This window comes from Cryptomeria japonica, chromosome 10 (assembly GCF_030272615.1).
Source record: "Cryptomeria japonica chromosome 10, Sugi_1.0, whole genome shotgun sequence".
NCBI lineage: Eukaryota > Viridiplantae > Streptophyta > Pinopsida > Cupressales > Cupressaceae > Cryptomeria > Cryptomeria japonica.
The window spans coordinates 544,282,006-544,306,562 of record NC_081414.1 but is presented as its reverse complement, the minus strand read 5'-3'; the positions used below and the strand labels follow the sequence as shown (position 1 = coordinate 544,306,562).

Sequence of the window (24,557 nt, the reverse complement as noted above, 5' to 3'; positions counted from 1 at the left end):
TAATCAAAAAAGTTTATTTTTACAGTTTCTAAGCACTTAATGAATATCTATCTATTAATTACCTCTTTGTATTCAAAAGATCATACAACATTCTACATTCTATGATTTCCAAGTACAAACTCTGACTGGTTTATTTGCTGATTTTGAAGTCTTCAAAGAGTAAATTTTCCTAACATGTAAGAGTTGCAACTTGCATGAACCTAGAATGGATTAGGTTCCAAGATACAAGCCATAGACAGCAATTTGGCAATCTATTTCCTGAGACAATGCTTCCTCTTAACTAATGTTTGAGTAGCAAGTTAGCAACCAAATTATCTGCTAAGACAAATATTAAGTAATTTTAAATGCAAAAATATGAAAACCCTTTAAGTGCTTTATTTGATACAATTGAAAGTAAAATACACAAAATTTAATGTGTTTTCATGATCAGATTACATTAAAATAACAGCACGGTTGTAATAAACTAGCCAATGATTGTCTACTTCTAAAAGTTCATACAGATTTGCCATAACTTTACATGATTAGTTTCCACTCATTACCTATCACATTATTTCATAATCTAAATCTCTATCACCAAAAAAATTGAATGAAGAAAAAATATTGAAACCTTCTAAAGGCATTGCAATCAAAATCATGGAAAAAAATATTCTCAAGGTTCCTTGAATCGTTTGATATTATATAGTGTTCTATAAAAGATTAATTTCTTAAACCTTTTTTATTTGATACTTTGGATAGAGACATTTTCAAATGTGAACTGCCTAACAGTTCTATATTTTCTTGCATAAGTCAGAATGCTGCATAACGTGTTTTATCAACATCCTTCAACTGCGAGAGCTAATGTACATAACGTCCCCATGTTAACTTTTTAGTTAGGTGGTTGTATTACAAATTTTATCTGCATCCCTTAATTTCCACTGTTAATGTAACGAGAATTTCCATGTTATTTCTATTACTTATGTATGTAGTTGAAATCATTTATTTCATTGTCCCTTCAAGTTAACAAGTGGCATCCTCCTCCTAACATACCAAACCAATAAATTATAAAACCCATTACTTCAATCATAGAAAGAATTTATAAGCTTGGTTATAAAAAGGTCTCGAAATGGTCAGAAAAACAGTATCCTTGATACTGCTATGGATTCACTAATTTTGTCCCTTGATTGATTTTAAATTTTTAATGTTATTGTGATTATTGACAATTTGGCACTATCATCTGTGTATATGTTCACATTGTTACATCAATGCAACTACGCAAGGAAAATCAATACAAAGCATCAATGTCATTGCCTGGTTCATTGGAACCCCAAGCAGCATCAGTACTACTCCCACTAGTTGCATCATGCAAGTCTTTAGCCTCATATCTCTCATCCTCAATTGAAACTAACAAAATCTGTTAGGGCTAAATTGAAACTAACAAAATCTGTTAGGGCTAGTTAGGGATTTTTATTTCTTTGACTTTTTCACTAAAAATGACCTTTTACATAAAATTTACTTTTTTGGTCCCAGGCAGATTTTTTTGGGGTTTGGCCAGGGTCCTGCCCTAGGCCTGTGGATTCAGTCTGGATACTTTCAGACATACCCAGACTGAATCCACAAGCCCAGAGAAGGACCCTTGCTGAACCCAAGCCAGACGTGGACCAAGACCTGTACCCAATCCAGGTTCAGCCAGAGTTCTTACAGAACCTAGTAATAGAGGGATGCAATAAGTAACTACTTTATTCAGTTTATGTTTTCCATTCAAGCAATTAAATGATAAATCTTTACTCGCTACTTTCTGCATCTTCAGCTTTAAGAACATTTTTTACAAAATCTCTCTTGGTGAACATTCAGAATCACAGATTTCAGATCAAACTTATTTAAGAAAATTAATATCTATGTTGTCCACACTAGATTTGTAGCAGTATATAGCAAGTTTCAGTAGGAATCACACCAGAGAATTTGTTAAAATTTAAAACCAATCATCTTTGAAATTAAAAAACAGTAAGGCCAATTATGCGTAGGAACTAATCTTAACAGTATAGTTCTATTATCATTACAAATACTGTCATTATCCAAGTAGAAAGTATCTTCTTACCATTCCACAAAATCTAACTCACACATAACTTATTTATGCCTTTATAGCCGAAAGTTGTGAATATTAATATGGTATATCACTAAATAAACCCTGAAAAATAACCACAAGCCAAAAACAAATGGCCAATGCCACATAAAAAGTGGTTATTCTAATACACTGCTTACATACTAATCATTAACAAACAGATTTTACAGATCCCAAAATTAGTGACTAAATAAAGAAATAGTCTTAAACAGTAATTCAAAAATCTCTGATTGTTCATATTAAGATCTTATGTATTTCAGAGCTGTGTCTGTTTGACTTTATTAACAAGTGATTAAACCAAAATATGTCCTAGAACAAATAGAAAAATTAACAATTATTATTCAATATTGACTAAAGCATACCTTTTGTCGTCTGTTGAATTCATCCCAAGTGACTGTGTGAGATGTTTGCAAGCTTGCCAAACGAGCAGCATGCCACTCTGGTGAATGAAAAGATCCATCCATCTGCGATAGTCCTTGTCAATAACTTTCCATGCCAATAAAACCATATGAGATTTATCACACTTTTGCAATTTTTCCATAAGTTCTACCCAAGATAGTATACTATTGTGAATGGCTCACTGAGAAACAGATATTTCCTAAGCCCAGTCTCCACAAGAAGGCTACATGCCAGGGCTCACACTCATTGCATCAACTAAACTCATATTGGACCTTGTGCATGGTAGCAACATGGCTCCATTGGAAATATTCTAAACACAACAAAGTGGCAAAAAGAAAAGTAAAATATAAAAAGAAGCATATATAAGGATAAACATGTAGATCACAAAGTTAGGAAAAATGCTGCATCATTTTCAACATATATTTATAAAAACGGCTAGTTATTAAGTTAAAATGATCTGCCCTTATGGAGAGCTTGAACTAAAAAAGTTTGGCAAAACCAGAGATAAATCTTGATACACCACCTACGGACAATGCTGACCACACTAGAGGAGAAGCATTATAAGAAATGACAAATAATGTCCTTAGATGCTTGTTTTGCTCTACACTCAGTACCTAATTGAAATACAATGCAAATAACAAAGACAAGATCTCATTGCTGGAGAAGGCAACTCTGCCTTCATAGGCAAGGCTGTGTACATAATAAGCAAGTGACCTGAATGCCAAGAGTCTCATTGTTGACGGCAACTCTGACATGATTGTTAAGGTTCTATAAAAGGCTGAGCAACAGTTAAAGATTGAAAGAGCAAGTCAAAGAGGCAAATACCATTACAAGATATTTTTAATAAGTTCAATGTACACAGTTAACTAGGAGATCTAGATAGACCATAGTTACCAAATCCAACCAGATATGTATATTTTTGGACCAGCCAGATGTGTCTGATTCAGTCCAGACTTTTCAATTCCTATAGAAATTTTATCAATTTTTTTTTTAATTTTAGAACTCCAGATTTCCAAATATTATTGACCTCCATAATGAATGTATTTTTTTAATCCTGATAACTACAAGATAGACCACAAGGATCAGTTGCAAACAAAATATTAATCAAAACCAAAACTTAATCAAAGAAAGCAAAAAAATCAATAAAAGCAAAAAAAAAATACTAGGGAATAAAAAATTTAAAGATCTCATGAGGAAGAATGTTCATCCACCTTATCAGGGTAATTTTGATGATGAACAGAGCATTTAGTGAAGACACGGCAGCGATACCCTTACTGTGGAAAGTATCTGTTAGACCTATAAATGTGAGCAGTTTTGGGCAATCATAGACAGTTAAGCTCATGTATACATTTAGGAAAATTTGAGTCTTTGATTCTAGCACTATTTGGGCAAATTTTCAATGGTTTTATCAGAGAGAAATGGGCAGGATTAAGAAAAAGGACATTGAAGCTCATAATTGCATTTTCCCCAGAAGCAATGATGGCAAAGTGAACCATTTAGTGCAATGAAGGTGTTCTTTGAACCATTATTTATAAAAGAGGCATCATGAAAATTAACTAGATATTAATGTGCAGTTGATAACTAAAAAATGATAATACATGATGATGCATTGCAGAAACACTATGGAGCTCCATGGTGAATGGTTCATAAATCAAAATACTTGCTAAAGGTATGGCTAAGAGAGTAGCAAGCTATGCAGGCCTGCTTGTGAATAGACTCTATTGTTAAGCACACTTGAGCTGGAATATACTAGGGTGAGAAACCTTCCAAGAAGTCCTAGCACTTCACTCCTACGAGCATCCAAGATGCAATGAATTTCAAATAGACCATTCAAGGTCATAAGTTGTCAAGGTCATAAGAGATTGGTTCCTGTGAACCACAACTCATGACAGATTGATCGTGCCATTTGACTCAATATTAGCATGCAGCTGATTCCCAATGAATTGTATTCTTTAATGATGTATTATGGAAACATGAAATGTATGCAATGAAACATGCACAGAGCTCCACAATGAAGTGGTTCTTACTGAAGGCTTCAAAATAGGAGTAACAAGCAGGCCTAATCGTGGGGGAAACTCCATAGTTAAGCACATTTGAGAGAAGAAAAATAGGAGTGATCTCCTATGAAGTCTCAATGGTTCACTCTAGTGAACATCACCTTGATGCAATAAATGCCAAGTTAACTATACAAGCTCATGAGAGATCAATCTTCTGAACCACTACTAACGAAAGATGGATTATGAAGATTGATTCAATTTTAAAATGCAGCTGATTATAGAAAAATAATATAACATTATGATATGCTAATGAAACACCAAATGGATAAAAACTAAAAAGTTAGGAAGCTTCATAGTGAATGGTTCTTATACTACAAAAAGTGAATGGTACATATACCATACTACTTTTTGAAGGTTTTGAAAATGGGTAGCAAGTTAAACAGATGTGATGGTGGGGAAGAAATTGTGCATAAGAATGTTTGAGAAACATTAGTACTAGGATGGGTGACCTCAACAAATGTCCCAGTGCTTCACTCTTGTGGGCATCACCTAGATGCAATATATGTCAAGCATGCCATTCAATCTCACAAGAGATAGATTCTTGTGACCACTAGTAATACAAGACAGGACACAGTGATTTGCTCAATTTTAAGACAGCTCATTCCCAGAAAATGATATTACCTAATTGGTGGGCTACAGAAACACCAAATGGATAAAGAAAAGTGAGTTGGAAACCTCAACAATACATGGTTCGTGAGGCACAATACTTGCTGAAGGTTTTATAATGGAGTAGATGGAGTAGTAAGCTAAGCAGACCTACAATTATGCATGCTTGATCCAAAGTAGTACAGGAATGGGTAACCTCCAAGGGAAGTCCAGTTGCTTCACCCCTGTGAGCACCATCTAGACACAAGGAGTGCAAATGGGTTCATTTAACCTCATGAGAGATTGGTCCTTGTAAACTACTACTAAACATGAAAGATGGGCAATTAAGATTGAATAAATATTAACATTTATCTGTTTACCACAAAATGAAAGAGTTGTGAAAAAGGGAAGGAATATATATGATACAAAGACAACAACACATGGCAGCATTATGTCCTAGAAAGCCTTCTGAAAATGTGAGATATGGAAACTGTCACCCGGACATTGAACTTTGAAAAACCATGGCAAATAATTGATGACAAAGAAGTGGACAGGAGGTGCCGGTACCTCACCAAAGAAAGGCATAACATTGGAATTGAAAAATTGTATCTCTGACCTAGGGACTACATGCAGGTATAATAACACTGTCAACCTTACAGCCACGTTTCCAATAGAGTAAAACTATTCTCTAGTGGTTTTGGTAAGAATACACGACTGGTAATGGAAAATGACTTAAATGGATAACGATGCATGTTTGAGGAACTTGGAGAAAAATTAGAAAATATGCAGCAAGTAGAATTAAAAAACCCATTGCTTCCAAAGCATGATAGAGGTGCCCTCGCCACAATGTATAATGAGGTCAAAAAGAAAATTTGATCCATTGGTTCCTGTCATAGGCTTTTTTGCATTCTTAGTATAATTCTCAACTCTGGCCAAATTTGATCCTGGTTTCTGTCCAAGAAATGTGAAGGTCGGTGCAAACATAAACAGATTGGATTCGTAGTATTTTTTGGACTATGACTACAAAGAAAATTACAACTGTTATATAGTTTGATTATTCAAATGGATTGTGGGCGTCAAGTTTCTATGCAGCCCCTCAAACCAATTCTAATGAAAGCTTTAGTTTATTAAAAAAAATATGGATAGATGATGATAGTGATTGTGAACTATGACACTATATAAGACTGACACATGTCATATAATGTTTCTATATAGACCATCTGACCAATATCAATACAAACTTCAGTTTTAGAAGACAAAACTTTCTGACTAGGGGACCATGGTGTAATGGTAATAGGAACACTCCTAAGCGTAGCCCAAGTTCAAGTCTCTCTCACTGTGATGAGATAGCCCACAATTCCAGCAGACATCTGTCAAGTTGCGGTATCAGGAAAGGGGAATCCATTAAAGTAAGTCTGCATTCCAAAGTTCCCAGACTCGGACTCGGCTCTGACTCGGCAAGGCTGACTCGACTCGTGACTCGGCTCAAACTCGGCAACGACTCGGCAAAATAAGAAAACCCTTGAAATTTAGAGATTTTTAACGATTTAAAACTTGTTTCATACACCCATTATTGAATTAAGCTTAAAGACACTATAACATCATCAAATAGAAGCTAATTTGATCACATACATAAACATACATCCATCACATGGGTAGAAATGTAAATTGTAGTTGAAGGAATTAGAAAACATAGATATATAGAGTTATAAATGTTGTCCAATATATATAAAATCCATGACTTCAAATGTTCCCAAACATATATGTAACTCTAAAGTGTAAACAAAAACAAGTCTATGGCTCAGGCTCTGGCTCAACCTCGTCTATCTGCCTCCTAGAAAGGCGTCTAAGGTAGGTCCTGGATGACTGAGTAGCCATAGTCTCTGCCTGTGATGTGCCAGTCTGAGTAGCCATAAGTGTTGTGCCTGATCGTGCTCTATCCTCCTCCTCTGCCATAGCCACAGCATCAACCATTCTGTCTGCCTGGTCAACCCACTCAAGGTCCTCATTAGTGAAGACTGGATCGGTGGACTCAGTGAGCCAATCGGACTGTAGTGTTGCCCCAATGTGATTTGTGCAAGCTTTTTACCTCTTCCTCTCAGCTGGTTGCAAAACTATGGCTTCCTATTTTTCCAGTGTTCAACGAGCATTGGGGACGAGCGGCCGCGTTTCCAGGATGGGGGGACCAAGGGCCTAAGTTTGGGGACGGCAGGGGGACGACGACGGGGGGGTGGCGAGGTGGTGGTGCTGATATAGTTATACATATACATATAGTACTTGAAAAACTAGTTTTGAAAAGATGTATGACACTATTACAGTATAAGAATTACATTGTCAAATGAGACTATAGGAAATTTGAAATACTAAATCTAAATACCAATTACCAAGATTTCTAAGTTGTGTTGTTATATGGAGCCTAATCAGACTCGTAGGTTAGATTTCCCTACTTCTATCGGCGCGATTTCCCCCTATATTTTTCAACGGGGGTTTGGGGGCAGCGCCCCCAAGTTGGGGTCAAGGGGCATCGCCCCTCGCGGGGTCAAGGGGCAGCGCCCCTTGCGCATTCCCTGTCGCAATACAGGGCTGGGTCGAGGGGCAGCGCCCCACGAGGCCAAAAAATCATTAAAAAAAGTTGTTTTTTTTTTACTGCACTGTTTTAAGTGACTCTGGCCGGGTCATGACCCTCAAACTCGGCGAGTCAGGGAGTGACTCGGCGAGTCACGCCCCCTAACCCGTCCGAGCCTAGGTCAGGGTCACCGTGACCCGGCAGGGGTCACCCGGCCCGTTGACTCGCGTGACTCGCCGCGAGTCACGGAACTCTGCTGCATTCATATCTTTGGAATGTGCCCCTAGGTTACCCTAAGATGCCTCCTAACAGCCAAAACTGATACTGCAAACCTATGTCACCAAGCAGCTGGCCTATAACCCATTGTTTTGAGGCTGAGGATCCCAAGAGAATGGACTCTAATAATTACTGCAGACTCGCCTTGGGAGACCTGCCAAACAATAATAAAACATGGTACTAAAAATTGCAAAAGAAACATTAGTTGAGCTTCCCCAATATCCCTCGATTTAAAATCTAAATTTATCCAAATTCAAGCATCAATGAAAGTAAAAATAGGATATGCGGGATGAAGGACTCGATCTTTATGATTTTAGTCTATTTTCAGATGATTTTGATTGAGTTTTGATAAGGTTGAAGTTAATTTGTCAAGTTTTACCACGTCTCTACCCTTTTTTCTACACGTCCATATCCTAACCCAAAATGGGCCTGGCAAGGGCAAGTCATGTCCAAGTCTCAATGCTAAGCTGCAACTCGACATACGTGGCGAAGTTCTGGTGTGATGAATATATGGCACATCCGGCTGTGATCGATATTTACATCTTAGAAATGCGGCCCAAGTTTGTCACACGCTGGTAACAAGGACGTAGCCAGGTAAATCTCCTAAAGGGGTACCATTATCCATTATCCCTAAAAACGATAATTTTGAAAATGAGGGGATATTGTAACAATGGTGACAAAGCTAGCTCAATTTTACGGTTGCCAATGCAACAACTGGAATCATTATACAAGATTTTAGAAAAAACGAACATCCATTCGACAGTTTCTTTCAAATTAGTAGGCAGCAACTGGCATCTACTACCCAAAAACACTGGTTGGAAAATGTCCCAGAGCGGGAACTTTTTTAAAAATGCCATTCAGTGCTAGGGTTTCACAAATTCAACAGGAAACGTCTTGGCATCGGATCCCATGGAGTCACTTGAGTTGCATACAAAACTGAAGCACGAATGACAAGGAGCATTCGTTTCAATTAAAAAGGAGGACAGAAAATGAACAGATAGAAGGGTATGGAAGGGTACACACCATTCCGTCTTCAATTTCGTCTGGCCCGCCAGCAGTGGCCATCTTGGCCCTCTGCATGGCCTTGTATGCCTGATTCTTCCCCATCTTCCCCCTCTAATCGCCAGCCCCCAATTCGCTTATCTGTGCGTCTGATGCGACTGGATCATGCAACCTGTGATAAATTAAACATACAAGGAAACTTGGGTCTTCGTACTTTTGCCCGTATTGCCCAGTGTGAGATCCAGCTATTTATTGTGCGTTGGAAGAAGAGAGGAAGAAACAAGCGTCGGGATTCATCTTCAAAATTTCCACTCCTTGTATCTCGTTCGATTTCATCTGACCAAACAGCTTCGCATTTTGGGCCCTGCCCGATTTAAAGATACCAGTATACAGTACAACCTTTCTCTTGGTTGGATAAAATGACAATGAGTTTTTCCCCGTTTGTGGCGATACCCTACTCAGTACTCAACCATGGACCTGCTCTGTAAAGTGCTTCAGTTAAGCTGCACGATTGTATAATAATTATAATTAATAATTATAGATAATAGTGATTGATTTTTACATCTATCCATATGAGTAGGCTACCTAGTTTATGCTTGTAAAGCAAAATAACCTTGATCTTAGTTTAATTTGGGCTACTTTGGTAAATTTCTATATTCTTTATTGTCTATATAATTTTATAATAAAATTTTCAAATACAAACAATATTTTTTTAACATTTAAAAATAAAAAATATTTGTGATGCTATGCAAAAAGGATTAAAAAATCTGTTTGATGGCAACACACACAAGAGCACAAGAAACAAACGTTAGTGTTAGCAACAAAAGATTATCCTAAACAGGCATATCAAGAGAGATATTAAGCATGAAATAGAAAGCATACAAACATAGAATAGATAAACTATACTCCTCCAAATGCTAATCAAGATGCTCATAGTTGCTCCTCCCTTGTTCCTCTCCTCTCCAAGTCCCAAATGAGTGTAGCTCTCAGCTTTTAGCACTATCCATGGATGTCATATGGAGATTCAAGATGGTTAAATATGATAAGCAAATGCTATGCAAGTGTAGACAATGATGCTATGAGAAAGCTCTATGCTAATGTCAGTATAACAACAATACTCTAATGCTTCTCTCTTTTGCTTGAAGAGAAGGGTTCTATTTATAGAAGAAATGTGGAAATGAAGGGTTAAGATTGAGCAATCTTAACAAGGGTTAGGATTGAAAGATATTCAATCCATGTCAGACTTTCAATCCAATCCCATGTTGACAAGTGTCGCCATGAGGAGGCTTGAGAGGAGAGATAAGGAGCATTAAATGCTTGAGGGGACATGATGGTTACCTTAGTCAAAGAAATAAATGCTTTGAAGAGACACATGGGTTACATGAGGGTTAAGTTAGGGGTCGAAGTCCTTAACCATGGGTGCAAGTGGAATTAACCATTAATGGTCATGTAAGAGTCATAAGTGGTTTGGAAGACTTTAGAGGTTAATTTGTTGAACACACAAAGCATTAGTTGCTTTTCAAAGACTTTGGAGTCTTTGAGAAGTGACTCCAATTTGCTTAGGAATGTGACAATATTTAGGGGATGGATTAGGTTAATTAGGAAAGGTTTAGAAGGATCTAGAAGGGGTTTAAGCATGCAAGTGGATTTTGTAGGAAAATGCAAGTGGGAGGAATTTTGGTATTTTCAATTAAAATAAAATCATTTATTTCAATTAAATGGTGTAATTTGCATTTGGATAAATATTCAAATAAATATTAATTTATTTAAATAAGAAAAAGGAAGATAAAGCATTAAAATGCTTGAAGATTTTGAGGGAAACCATTAAAGGCTTGAAGACTTTAAGGAAAACCATTAAAGTCTTAAGAAGACTTTAAGGGAAGCCATTAAGTTTGAAGACTTTAAAGCCATCAAGTTTGAAGACTTTAAGGGAAACCATTAAAGGCTTAAGAAGACTATAGAAGGAAGCCATCAAGTTTGAAGACTTTAAAGGAAACCATTAAAGGTTTCAAGTGGGTGAGGATAAATAGGATTTTAAATAAATAATTTATTTAAAATAGTTGTGCAACTTGCTTTTGTAGGAAAATACAAGTGGGTGGAGGATAAAGGTGATTTAAATAAATTATTTATTTAAAATAATTGTGCAACTTGCATTTGTAGGAAAATGCAAGTGGGTAGAGGATAAAGGTGATTTAAATAAATGTTAATTTATTTAAATGTGAGAGGCGGGATTTTGGGGGATTTAAATAAATATTAATTTATTTAAATATGAGAGAATATTTAATTAAATAAATATGATTTATTTATTTAATTAATGGTCTGAATTTGGTTAAGTGAATTAAATCAAATAAATTGAATAATTTATTTAATTAATAGGAGAAGAGGGTTAAGATGAATTAATTAAATATATTAATTTAATTAATTATTAATTGATGGTTAAATAATCAAATAAATATTAAATATTCATTTAATTAAGTGGACAGATTTATGTGACTACATTTGCCCCTCTTTGAGACAATGCGGTTTTATCGCGTCGTTTCAAAGAAAGAAAAATAGGTGTGAAGAAATGCCTCATAAAATGTAAATTTAATAGGTGGTATGCCCCCTCGAGAGATGGGCTGAATTTTTTTTTGAAAAATCGGGCAATCTCTCAAAAAAGAATGAAAAGTGGAAGGGAGGTAGAATAGAAGAAATTAGAACTAATGATGAAAGAATGGGAGAAAATGGAGTGAATATGAAGAAACAACAAGCCAACGAGTACCCTGAGGTCATGCAAGAGATACATAGCAAATGTAGTGTGAGGTTTGGATTGATGTTATACAATAGATCAAAATTGGTTGGACAATCTGGTGCAATCGGTTTAATTGCCCCGGTCAAATCAAAGCGTGACAGTTGATGTCAGTTGGTCGCTTGGACATGATAAAGTCTGAGTAAGTGAATCAAAGTGACCTGATGTGACTTAGACAATTGATGTAATTGCCCGATGAAGTCAAGGTATATGAAGCAAAATACTCGTTGAGACGTAGACAATTAATGTAATTGTCCGTTGGATTGTGTTTAATTGGTTGATCAATTGATAGTGTGTGCGTGTGATGGATGGTTGTGGTGAATCATAGCAACCCCGTTGAGACTAGGTCATTATGATAAATACTTGATGTAGTCTAGGATTACCATGATCGATTACCTGTTGAGACCCGAAGATACTTGATCAGAGTATCTGTTGATAGTTTAGGTGTGTGGGAGTCGATGTATCTGTGTAGACAGAGTAACTGGCTTAATTTTGTGGATGAGTGAGGATGGGAAGCGATGAAGGGATTAGGATGATGTTGATGATCAAGATAGGGAGGGTGAGGGGGGATTCGATGTTAGAAAGAAGATATGGAGGACTAGGACCGAGTCCTATGGAAGAAGAGGAGTAAAATAGAGTATGCATTATTATGACTATGTATGCATGATATGCAGCTATTATGAATGTATGGATGGGTGGAATGCAACGAAATGCAATATATATAGATAAGATGAGATGATGATCCATAGTGCTTTATTTTTCATCATTGAGCTTTAAAATGTTGTAAGAAAATACAGGCAACTTGACATAAAGATTCAAGATGACCAGAGTATTTCTTACATGGATTTGATATAGCAAGTTAATACAAGCAACTTGATATAATGGATCAAGTTGACCTGAGTATTGCTTGCGGAACAGACAAGGATTATCTCCTTTCATGCATGACTTGGATCGTCCTCCTTGATCTTAGGCTGATCATATCCTGAGACAAGTGCATACCATGATAAGAGATAAAACCTTTATCCAGTTTGGATGAGGTAGGAGGAACCAAAGAAAGAGCATTGTACCTGCAAACAAACAGTATATACATAAAGAATAAAGAATATGGATCCTTGGTAATAGTTCATGCTCATATGGTCGAGGTATACGCTGTAGTCAGCAAGCCGTAGTGATCTATGACTGCATTTTGCATAAGATCACGTAGCTTGGTGAACTTCCCACATAAACACCATTAGTACATGCCCCAGTACTTCATCGGAAATAATGCGCAAACGATACAAAACAATGCTGCAAGATCTTGATACAGATAAATGAACGATTGTACTCACAAATCAACCAAGTATTTGATAGCTTAACATAATTTTCTTGTCAAAGAAAACGTCACTTTTGTCTTTGTTTTGGTAAGGAAGGATGCATCCTTGTTGAAGACAGTTTGATTGTTGATGTTGATTGTGTGGTTGATTGGTAAATGGTCATTGTGTGAGTAGTTTGTCGATGTTTATTTTGGTATCTACATGGATAGGTATGTACAAGGTGTTGCCATGTTTTTGTGTGATTTTTCAATGGTTTTGTCGATGTTTTTGGATTTTGAATTGTTTTGAATATTTTTGGTATTTTTGCGAGATATTTTTGAATGTTTTTGGATTTTTTATGATTGTTTGAATGAAGAACTTAATGAATCATAAGACAATGTAGAATCCACTTCCATCAATAGGTTAAAGGCATTGCCCCCAGTTTTAGACATGACTATGAAAAAGCGGGATGCAAGATGTATGGAGTACTATCATAATTGCAGAGGAATAAAAAGCCATGGTTGATGGATGGATGGATGTATGTATGAAGTAGATGTGATCGCAACAAGTCTGAAAGACAATGGAGCCATAGCCTTTACGAGTGGCGCCTGTTTTCCAGGTTTTCACCATCGTACTTACCCAAGGTGCCACCGGAGTGGTTGTTCACCGTTTGGATGCATGATTTTTCTTTACTTTTTTGAATGTTTTTGTATTTTCTTTAGGACATTTTTCTGAATGTTTTTGGTATTTTCTGGTATGTCGGGGAGCCTGATGTTTTGTTCAGCTTAGGTATAAAACCGTTTGAGGTGCATGCTGTTAATTGGATCTGCGAGCGGTTCTCCTTCTGAAGTAGCCAACTGATATGCCCCGGATCCGAATACAGCAGTGACAACATATGGGCCCAGCCAGTTTGATTCAAACTTGCCCTGATGTTCTCTGTTTGGTTGATTGCGAGGATTCTCTCGAAGAACAAGATCACCTACCTCAAATGTACGAGGTCTAACTCGGTGATTGTAGCTTCTGCTCATGCGCTGCTGATAGGCTTTGAGGTGATTGTATGCAGCTTGTCGTTTCTCATCAAGTAACTCTAAGTCCTGAAGACGGGATACTCTATAGGCTTCGTCATCGATGAGATTGTGCAAGTTAACCCGTAATGATGGTATCTCGACCTCAATAGGCAAGATAGCTTCTGCACCATAGATCAATGAATAAGGAGTTGCACCTGTAGGGGTTCGAATGCTAGTTCGATATGCCCATAGTGCCGGATTTAGTTGAACATGCCAGTCACGGCCGGCATCATTGGCTGTCTTCTTTAGGATCCTCAATATATTTTTATTGGATGCTTCGGCCTGACCATTGCCTTGTGGGTAATAGGGAGTGGAAAAGCGATGTTGGATATGAAATTTCTCACAAAGTTCGCGGACATCCTGATTTTTGAAAGGAAGACCGTTATCTGTGATGATGGACATAGGTACACCATACTGACAGATGATGTAATTGAGGATGAATGAGGCGATCTGTTTGCCGGTGACTTGGGTAAGTGGAACAGCTTCGATCCACTTTATGAAATATTCGGTGGCGGTAATAATGAATTTATGGCCATTGGATGAAGATGGATGAATCTTACCCACAAGGTCAAGGCCCCATTGACAGAAAGGCCATGGTGTTGTGATTGGTTGCAGTTCCTGAGCTGGTGCATGTATCAGGTCACCATGAACTTGACATTTCTTGCATTTTCTGACAAAGTAGTAGGAATCCTTTTCCATAGATGGCCAATAGTATCCATTGCGCAGGAGTTTCTTGGCTAGTGACGGACCACTTAAGTGAGTCCCACAAATTCCTTCATGGACCTCTTCCAAAGCCTTTGTTATCTCACCTTGTTCCAAACATCGAAGGAGAGTACCATCAAGACCGCGTCGGTATAGGGTTTCGGCAGTAATGGTATATCGAGCAGTTTGGCAAATGAAGGTTTTACGTTGGTTATTTGATTGGTTGCGAGGAAGGGTGTGATCGCGGAGATAGGTGTAGAACTCACCGTACCATGGGGATTCAGAACCGACAAGGTGACATATCATCTCAGATTCAAGGATATCATAAGCGGGGATCCAAAGTTGTTCTACCAAGAACTCGTAGCGTGTTGAATTCTGTGGAAGATCTAGTAGAGATGTGATGGTAGCCATAGCGTCAATAGCTTGATTCTGATCTCTTGGTATCTGCTCAAAAGTGATAGTAGTAAATGATGTCTTTAGAGTGTCCACCATTTGCTTATATGGCATGAGTTTATCATCTTTGGTCTGATATTCATCTGTTGCTTGTCGAATGACTAGTTGGGAATCACCATATACTTGCAGTTCTTGTAATTTCCATTGTACGGCTAACCTGAGTCCTGTGATCAAGGCCTCATACTCTGCTATGTTGTTTGTGCATGGAAATGTGAGCCTGTAAGACTTCGGGATACTATCACCTTGAGGTGTGATAAACAGAATGCCTGCCCCCAAGCCGTGCCTAGTGTATGAACCATCAAAATATAGTTTCCATGGTTGTGTTGTTGTGATCATGAATATCTCTTCATCTGGAAAATTGGAAATGAGAGGATGATCGCCTATGAGTGGTGCATCGGCCAACTGATCTGCAATGACCTACCCTTTGATAGCTTTACGGTCCACATACTCGATGTCAAATTCACTTAGAATCATCACCCATTTGGCTAAGCGACCTGTCAATGCTGCTTCGCTGAGTAAATACTTGAGTGGATCAATCTTTGCAATGAGTTGTACTTTGTGTGTTAACAGATAGTGCCTCAGTTTAGTGGTTGCTAAGATTACTGCTAGGCAAGCTCGCTCAATAGGCGTGTAATTGAGTTCATAGCCCACCAGTGTGCGAGAGATGTAGTAAACAGCACACTCTTTTCCTTCTGCATAATGTTGTGCCAGTAGTACACCCAATGTTGTACTTGTTGCTGAGATATAGAGTAACAACGGTCTACTTGGATCTGGTGGGATTAGCAATGGTGGTTTCATGAGATATTCTTTAAGCGTCTGAAATGCTTGCTGGCATTGGGTGTACCACTGAAAGCGGATGTTCTTGTGTAGCAGGTGTGTAAATGGGTGACACTTATCAGTTAGTTGTGCAATGAATCTTCGGATGGATTGAAGTCGTCCTTGTAGTGTCCTTAGCTGACTGATATTCTTTGGAGGTGGCATGTCCATGATTATTTTTACCTTTGTTGGGTCGACCTCAATACCTTTGCTTGAGACAATGTATCCTAGAAGCTTCCCGGAGGTCACTCCAAAGACACATTTCTTTGGGTTGAATCGAACATGGTATTGTTCCAGTCTATCAAATATTTTATCTAAGATGTGGAGATGCCCTTCTCTAGTGAGTGATTTTGTTAGTAAGTCATCAACATAATCTTCCATCATGGTATGCATCATGTCATGGAAGATGGTGGTCATTGCTCTTTGATAGGTTGCTCCTGCATTCTTTAGATCGAAAGGCATTACATTCCAGCAATACGTGCCCCATGGACATGTGAAGGCTGTCTTATGTTGGTCCTCTGGTGCGATCTTTATTTGATTGTATCCTGAAAAGCCATCCATGAGTGAAAGCATGGCATGTCCTGCTGTCAGATCCACTATGATGTCGATATTTGGAAGGGGGAAGTCATCCTTAGGACAGGCCTTATTCAGATCTCTGAAGTCAGTACAAATGCGGATGCCCCCTTTTGGTTTGCCGACAGGCACAATATTGGAGATCCATTCTGCATAATCAATTGGTCTAATGAAACCAACATCTAGGAGTTTCTTGAGTTCTATTTTGACTAGCACTGCAATCTGAGGATGCATCTTACAAAGCTTCTGCTTGACAGGTTTGGCTCCTTCTGCTACGATGAGGTGATGCATGACTAAATCAGGATCAAGCCCAGGCATGTCTGCATATGACCATGCAAAGTTGATCTGACGCTTCTGGAAGAACTCTATAAATTTAGGCTGTTCCTCTAGAGTGAGAAGAGATGCCAGATGTATGAGATGAGGATTTTCAGGAGTCCCCACATTGTATTCTTTGGTTTCCTCGATGAGAATCGTTGATCGTTCCTGTTGTGTACTATCAGGGAGAATGTCAAACCCTTCATCCTCAGGCACCTCAGAGAGGTTTTCACCATTGGATACGCTCTTTCTTTTTACTTTTGTCGGATCAAACAGTGCCACAGTGTGGTTTTCACTGGAAGATCCATGTTTTATTGTTATATTTTTGCAGCTGAAAGGTTTGGCATCCGCCCCAAAGTATGCTGCGCTATTTAGTTCTATGGCGAATCCAGCTTTGTGATCCCCGCTTGGTAGGTTATCCCTTAATTCCAAAAAGTCAATGATGGCCTCATCGTTTTGGAAGAAGTCAAGACATGGGGGATTTGGTTGGTTCCATTCGATGAGTTCAGGGTGGATAATGGGCATTACTTCATCGATTAGGTTAAGTGCATTAGATATATCAGTGAGGGTTAAGACGTTATAGTGAAGGTCGTTAATGGTACTCTCCCTGTCAGAATCAGGCGTAGGATGAGACATAGGGTCTGTGGAAGATGTTTCCAGTTCAGGAACCCAAGTGGTCTTTATCTGTGCTTCTCCGTAAACAGGGATGTCTTTGCGTGGTGGAGGTGGTGATGTGTCTTCCTCATCTGAAGTATTAAGTTGTACCAAATCAAATTCCCATTCATGTGAGTCGGTCTCTGAATCACTTTCCAGCATCCGATTGCTATACCATACTGGGATGTCTTTTGAGTTAAACACTGCAAGTGTGATTGGTTGATGTACCTTTGTAGTGATCGGTGCTATAGGAAGTTTGATGGGGATAAAAGAATCTGGCACAAGAAGTATCGACAATGTTGACTCAGTGGCTTCTGCGGGAACTGCCGGTACCATAGATGCTGCTGCGGGTTCTGATACAGTTGCTGCTGCTAATGGTACTATGGATGTAATGGCTGTTGCGAATGGGATTACTGGTTTGATTGGTGGGATGATTGGTATTGTAGATGGTTGTGTTGGGGTTGTGAGCCTCGATGGGGCAGTTGGAATGGTGCTTGAAGCTGCTTTAATGATGAAAGGTGTCCTTTTTGTAGTAGGTTGACATAATGGTTTGCTGGGTTTTCCTTTGAATCTGAGTTTAGGAAAGATTTCTTTCTCAAAGCCTAGGCCTGTATTACCTTTGGGCTTTAATTCTGGTAGCAGAGGTTCGTGTCGTCCTTGTTTGCAATATCCTAAAGCACTCTGACCATCATACCCCATTCTTTGCATAATGAGGAGGCCTTTGCCATACTGATCCATAGGAAGTTTAACTTGTGGTAGATGAGTGGTGATGGGATCTTTATAGATCCATTTTGCTAAGTCCTCATCTTGGGTTTCTTCTTCTTGACTCTTTCCAAGGATGAAAGGCGTCAAAGCACATGCAGGCGTGATTAGTGGTTGCTGGAATAACTGCTGTGGTTTACCATGTGTTCTAGGAGAAGTGGGCATCTGTCCCACACAAAAGAGTTGACTCAAGTTGTATTCCCCGGGACCTTCCTCTGCTATTTTCATCTTAAGCTTTTCTTGCTTTGGTATAGTGGTGTTCGAACTGGCAAGAGAGGCTGGACTTATATATGATGTGGAGGAAATGGCTTCTTTATTATTAGGAACAGTAATATCTGGTTGATGGCTGATATTATGGCAAAATGTAAAGGGGTTTGCATCGCCCAGAATTGTGATCTCTACACCGTTATGTGGGAACTTGATACATTGATGGTTGGTAGATGGAACGACTTGCATGGCATGTATCCAAGGTCTCCCTAATAATAGATTGTATGGCAGAGGAAGGTCCAGAACCTGACAGATGATGTGCTTTACCACAGGGCCCGCGCGGATTGGTAGTACCACAGCTCCTTTGGATGAACGCTCTGCATCGTCATAGGCTTTGATTGTGATCTTCTTACGAGGATCCACTGATTCTACCGCATAGCCCAATGTTGTGACCAACTGTAGTGTACAAATGTTCAGGCCTGCTCCATTATCTATCAAGACTCGCTTGATCCTATGCTGGTTAATAAATCCTTCGATGTGGAGTGAGGCATTATGAGGTTGCTGGAAGGAAGAGTTGTCACTTTTGGAAAAAGTGAGACAAGGTGAGGACTTTAGATTTCCAACCATGGCTTGAAATTGGTCTGTATTCAGATTTGCAGGGACTGACGCCTCTTGGAGTGCTTGATCCAAGATAGTTTTATGAGATGGCGATAGACGCAAAAGCTCTAAAATGGATATAAGCGCAGGGGTTTTGTCTAATTGTTCCACAAGATTGTACTGCTTTGGGATGGAGGTGGTGCCTTGTGGAGCTGCCTTTATGGTAACTTTTCTGTGACGCGTAACAACATTGCAATTTGAGTTGGGATTTTTGAAGGTTATAGTTGCAACTTGTTCATTGGCATCATACAGATGATTTACAGTGTAATTATACGCAGCCTGTGTATAATCAGTGGTATCAGTGCCTCGCCTAGAAGTGGAAGGACCCCTTTGATCTTGTGATGGAAGTGGATTTTTGAACATCAGATGATCATTATTTGTTGTTTTTGGGTCATGTCCTTCAATTTCAATTTCTCCTCGATCAATAAGATCCTGAATGAGATCTTTCAATCGGTGACAATTACTTGTCTTGTGTCCTCTCCCTTGATGGAATTCACAGTGTTTAGTATCTCTCCACCATGCTGGTTTGACCTGAGGCTCATAGTTTGATAGCTTAGGCAGAGTGACCAAATTTTGAGAAATGAGTTGTCGCAATACTATTTCAATGGGTTCCCCTAAGGGAGTGTATGTGCGTTTTTGTTTTTGCTGACGAGGTCTTGGTTCATCGTGAGATGTGATGCGACCTTGATTTGTAGGACCATTTGTGTTGTTCTGAGGTGGAGGATTCTATCCTGCAAACCGAACCACAGGTTGTGCATTTTGTATAGTCCTAGCATCCACAACCCCATCATTGACGATATTCTTGTTTTTATTCCAGAAGCTTGGTTTATCACTATTGAAGCGTGGGCGAGGACCATCTTTTGGTTCATTAAAGATTTTGATGAGTCCTTTCTTGATAAGTGCCCTTTCACATTTCAAACCCTTGGTGATCATATCATTAAAAGAGTCTGTGTCTTTGACATCCAGGTGAAATTCCATTTCTTCGTTTAAGTTGGAAATGAATATTTCCACTAGTTCTCGTTCAGGTAATTGAAGAGAACGTCTGCTAGACATTTGGCGCCATCGTTGCAAGAATACTGAGAATAGTTCACCTGGTTTTTGTTTAGTGTTGCACAGATCAGCCATGGTAATGTCGCGTTCAATGTTATGAGAGTAATGAGCTAGAAACTTCTGGATGAGTTCCTCAAATGTTCTAATGCCACCTGGTAGTCGAGAAAACCATGATGTGGTTGTTCCTCCCAATCTTTGGGGAAAAACGCACATTAGGTATGTGTCTTCATATGCTACTTCGAGACAAGCGGAATGAAATTCTCGGACATGATCGCGGGGATCCCCCTTTCCTCTATATTTTTCAAATTTGGGTGTTTCGAATCCTCGTGGAAATGGTGGCATGTAAAGATTCCTATCAAAAGGATAGGGACAGATGTCATTGAGTGAGAATTGGTTAGTCTTGACACCACTATGAAGCTGTTGGGCGAGATTCTCGACTTGTTGCCGCAACATCTCTATTTCATTTGGAGGAGGTGGTGGGTTACCTCGAGGAATGTTATATCTGATGGGATCTCTACCTCTTTCCTCTTCATGGCGACTTTGTCTTTCTGATGCTTGTCTTAATTGGGCAAGATCAAAGTCAGAGGGGAGTTTTGCTCTTTCTTGAGCGAGTCTTAAGAAGTGAGCATCCGCATTGCTCCTGAGTATTTCGTCAAAAAGTCTGTTAAAGAGAGGGTTATGCTGAGCCCTTTCTATTATTGCACGAGTGGGAGTACTTGGGTTTTCGTCATCTGCATTTCTTCCAAGTGCTTCTTGAAATTCATTGAGTTTTTCCTCTTCTTCTTCTTCCCTTTCTATTTCTCGTTGCCTGGACTGTGATCAGGTTTGAGCCATTTTGCTTGCAAGCTTTTGTTGAAGTTGATTGAAGATGATGATGAGTTGTTTGATGAAATGAAAGATTGATGGTTGGTGATTTGTGTTGCATGTAGATCTCTAGCACTTTTAAGGTAGATGTAACCGAAATTCCTTCTTTGAATTGCTTGCTTGTTTTGATAAGGTTGGATGTGACAAGGTGTAGAGAAATCTGAGATGTGTTACAAATTTAACTACCTAGTAATGAGAGGATTCACTCATGAACTAGTTTTAACCTGCGTAGATGTGTCTCTTAGGATGAGCTTATCCTAGATGTAGAAACAATCTAAAATGTGATGTGATGCGTTTGATTCAAGCAATATCTAAAAAGAGAACTTGGAGCAAGAACCTCTTAATGTTTTGAGAGTTGGAATGGATTGATGATGAAGTGATGATGTATGAGTGAGATAATGGATGAAATGTTTTAACTTCAATAAAAACTTTGTGTTACAAATGGGACAAACTCTATCTCTTCCCTTTCGGGTGTTGGTGGTATTTCTCGAGCTGTGTTGTATGTGATACAGACGTTTGGGAAGAAGTTGGGATTAATCTTTCTTCCTTGGTTTTTGTGATAACTTAGAGCTCTATATTGCATAAAAGCTCTGCGGTTCAATGATTCGGAATCAAATTCGTTTGTTTTTCCTCGAAGGTAGAGACGCATGTGACGCAGAAAGACTCTATGTGAGACAAAGATTTGTCTATTTATATAGAAGAATTTCCTCCTTTTGATCAAAGCCTTTGAGCTCAATGGTCTTCTTTTCAAGTTGATATTCTGATGACGCTTCTTCTTTCGCAAGATGTGAAAAATGGTCATAAAATTTGACTTTTTGTTGTTTGTACCTTGTTTTTTATGTTTTTGGTTGTTTTGACAGATGTTTGGTTGGATGAATACTTTGTTTTTGGGAAGTGATTTTCTGATTTTTCTTTGACAAGAAAACAAAGCAAGCACACAAACACAAGAATGTTGCCTAAAAGGCACAAATGAGTATGGGACTAGATCAACCCAATCTTTGGACTTGTATATGACCCTTCCTTTAGATGTATTTTAAGGTGTATTTCCAAAGCCTGAAGTCGGCTCAATTTGTACTTGGTCTTTAAAACGAACACACTTCAAACACTTTTTATCCCTAAGGTCAAATGGCCAGTTGTGATAAATTTAGCCCACATCTTGATATTTCTTCGACTTTGGTACTACATACCTTATGAATCCCACCATGGCAAGTAAGGATGTGATATACTAAGTCTTGCACGAGCATAACAAATAGATGATCCCTATGATGGGGGAGTCACCACTTTTATCAAGCCACAAGTGACTTTTCAAAAAGCTATGTTTTTACTCAATGAAATATGTATGGTGAGTATCTTGGGAGCAAAACCATCTATGCTCTTGCACTAAATTATATCGCAAATATCCTCAATCAATAGAACAGGTGGGCTACTACTTAAAGGCGTGTAGTCATGTTCGATGTTTTTGGACATAAGTTCATTCTGCAGTGACTCACTTAAGAGCCTTGTAACTGGTGGTGGGGCCCATTTGTCCTTTTGGCCAGTTACACTGTAGGAACAACTATACCCAAGGCTACAGCTTTCGCTCTCACCTGATTTCTATAGCGGCTCGAAAGATTTACCACTCGAGGTCGTTCCCAAGAGTATCGATCCCTTGGCAGGCCTATCTTAAAAAGATAAAATTTTGAGTGTTACTAACACTTTTCTCTTGCACCTAGGACCACGAAAGCCAAGGGAAAGGATAGTGTGTGTTAGAGGTAGGACCACTCAACTGAATTTTTGCACAAGTGTGCCAAGTACGAAAGACACTTGTTCTTTTTAATCCACCATTACAAATGTGATCTAACTATTTGGAGATGTTGCTCCAACAGCCATGGTGTTCTTTTTAACTTCAAAGACAATGTGTTTTGTAACCTAGAATTCGAAAATCCTGGTCAACTTAATGAAAAACACGTTTGCTTGAAGTAAAATTTGTTTTTGCAAAAATCAAAACAAGTGGATTGTTCTTTTTATTTGCCCAAAAATTGAAGTGTGGCTTGTGATTTTTAAGTTTGATGTAAGAAAGAAAATTTGTTTTGTTGATTTTAAGCACCAAAACAAAATGTATCCCTAACTTGCAATGAAAGCAAAATTTTGAAGCTGCTTGTTTTTTTTTTTACTTTGCAATAAAGAAAGATGAATTTTCTTTTTAAGCACCAAAAACAAGTTTGAGGTTTATTTTATGCACTATAAAATAAAATGTGAGGTTTATTTTAACTTGTGCAAGAAGGAAAAATGGATTATTTTTAACCAACTTTTGTTGAAAGAAAGTAAAAAAGAAACTTTTAAAGCATTTAAACTAACTCCTTCCCCTGCACAAAAAGATTAGAACCTGCATAAAAGACAATTAGTTAGAAAAATCTGCATGTTTTGGTGGGCTTCTACAAGCCTAATTTTTGTTTTTTTTTTGTTACAAGGTGATTTGTACAACGTTCTGTTACAATAGCGCTAGTCTGCGTTTGAACAGAGGCGCTATTTAACACAAACACACTAAAAGAAAGGGAAAGACAGAGAAGGGAAAAGCGCTGAAACAAGGTGAATAGCACCAAAACAATGTCAAACGCGCCAAAACAGTGTCAAAAGCGCAACCTGTGTGACATTTTCAACATTCAAACATGTTATTGGTTAAAAAAAAAAGTTGATCTTTTTGGTGTTTGGATTCACGTCGGGTTCACCAAATGATGCTCTGCAAAAAGGATTAGAAAATCTGTTTGATGTCAACACACACAAGAGCACAAGAAACAAACGTTAGTGTTAGCAACAAAAGATTATCCTAAACAGGCATATCAAGAGAGATATTAAGCATGAAATAGAAAACATACAAACATAAAATAGATAAACTATACTCCTCCAAATGCTCATAGTTGCTCCTCCCTTGTTCCTCTCCTCTCCAAGTCCCAAATAAGTGTAGCTCTCAGCTTTTAACACTATCCATGGATGCCATATGGAGATTCAAGATGGTTGAATATGATAAGCAAATGCTATGCAAGTGTAGACAATGATGCTATGAGAAAACGCTATGCTAATGCCAGTATAACAACAATACTCTAATGCTTCTCTCTTTTGCTTGAGGAGAAGGGTTCTATTTATAGAAGAAATGTGGAAATGAAGGGTTAAGATTGAGCAATCTTAACAAGGGTTAGGATTGAAAGATATTCAATCCATGTCAGATTTTCAATCCAATCCCATGTTGACAAGTGTCGCCATGAGGAGGCTTGAGAGGAGAGATAAGGAGCATTAAATGCTTGAGGGGACATGATGGTTACCTTAGTCAAAGAAATAAATGCTTTGAAGAGACACATGGGTTACATGAGGGTTAAGTTAGGGGTCGAAGTCCTTAA

General features: G+C 38.4%; 1 protein-coding gene across 2 annotated transcripts in view; it reads right to left on the bottom strand.

Annotated features, from left to right (window-relative positions):
• LOC131060773 (uncharacterized) overlaps positions 1 to 9,486 on the bottom strand; it is a 50,993-nt gene extending 41,507 nt beyond the window's left edge. Inside the window, exons 1-2 of one of the 2 annotated variants that reach the window (XM_057994159.2) lie at positions 9,005 to 9,486; positions 2,461 to 2,562 (exon numbers count right to left, since the gene is read on the bottom strand). In XM_057994159.2, the coding sequence (XP_057850142.2) occupies positions 2,461 to 2,562; positions 9,005 to 9,088 (186 nt within the window). In that variant the 5' untranslated portion in view covers positions 9,089 to 9,486. The remainder of the gene's footprint in view (positions 1 to 2,460; positions 2,563 to 9,004) is intronic. The other variant, XM_057994160.2, reaches the window with a different exon arrangement.
• Between the last annotated feature and the right edge of the window lie 15,071 nt (positions 9,487 to 24,557).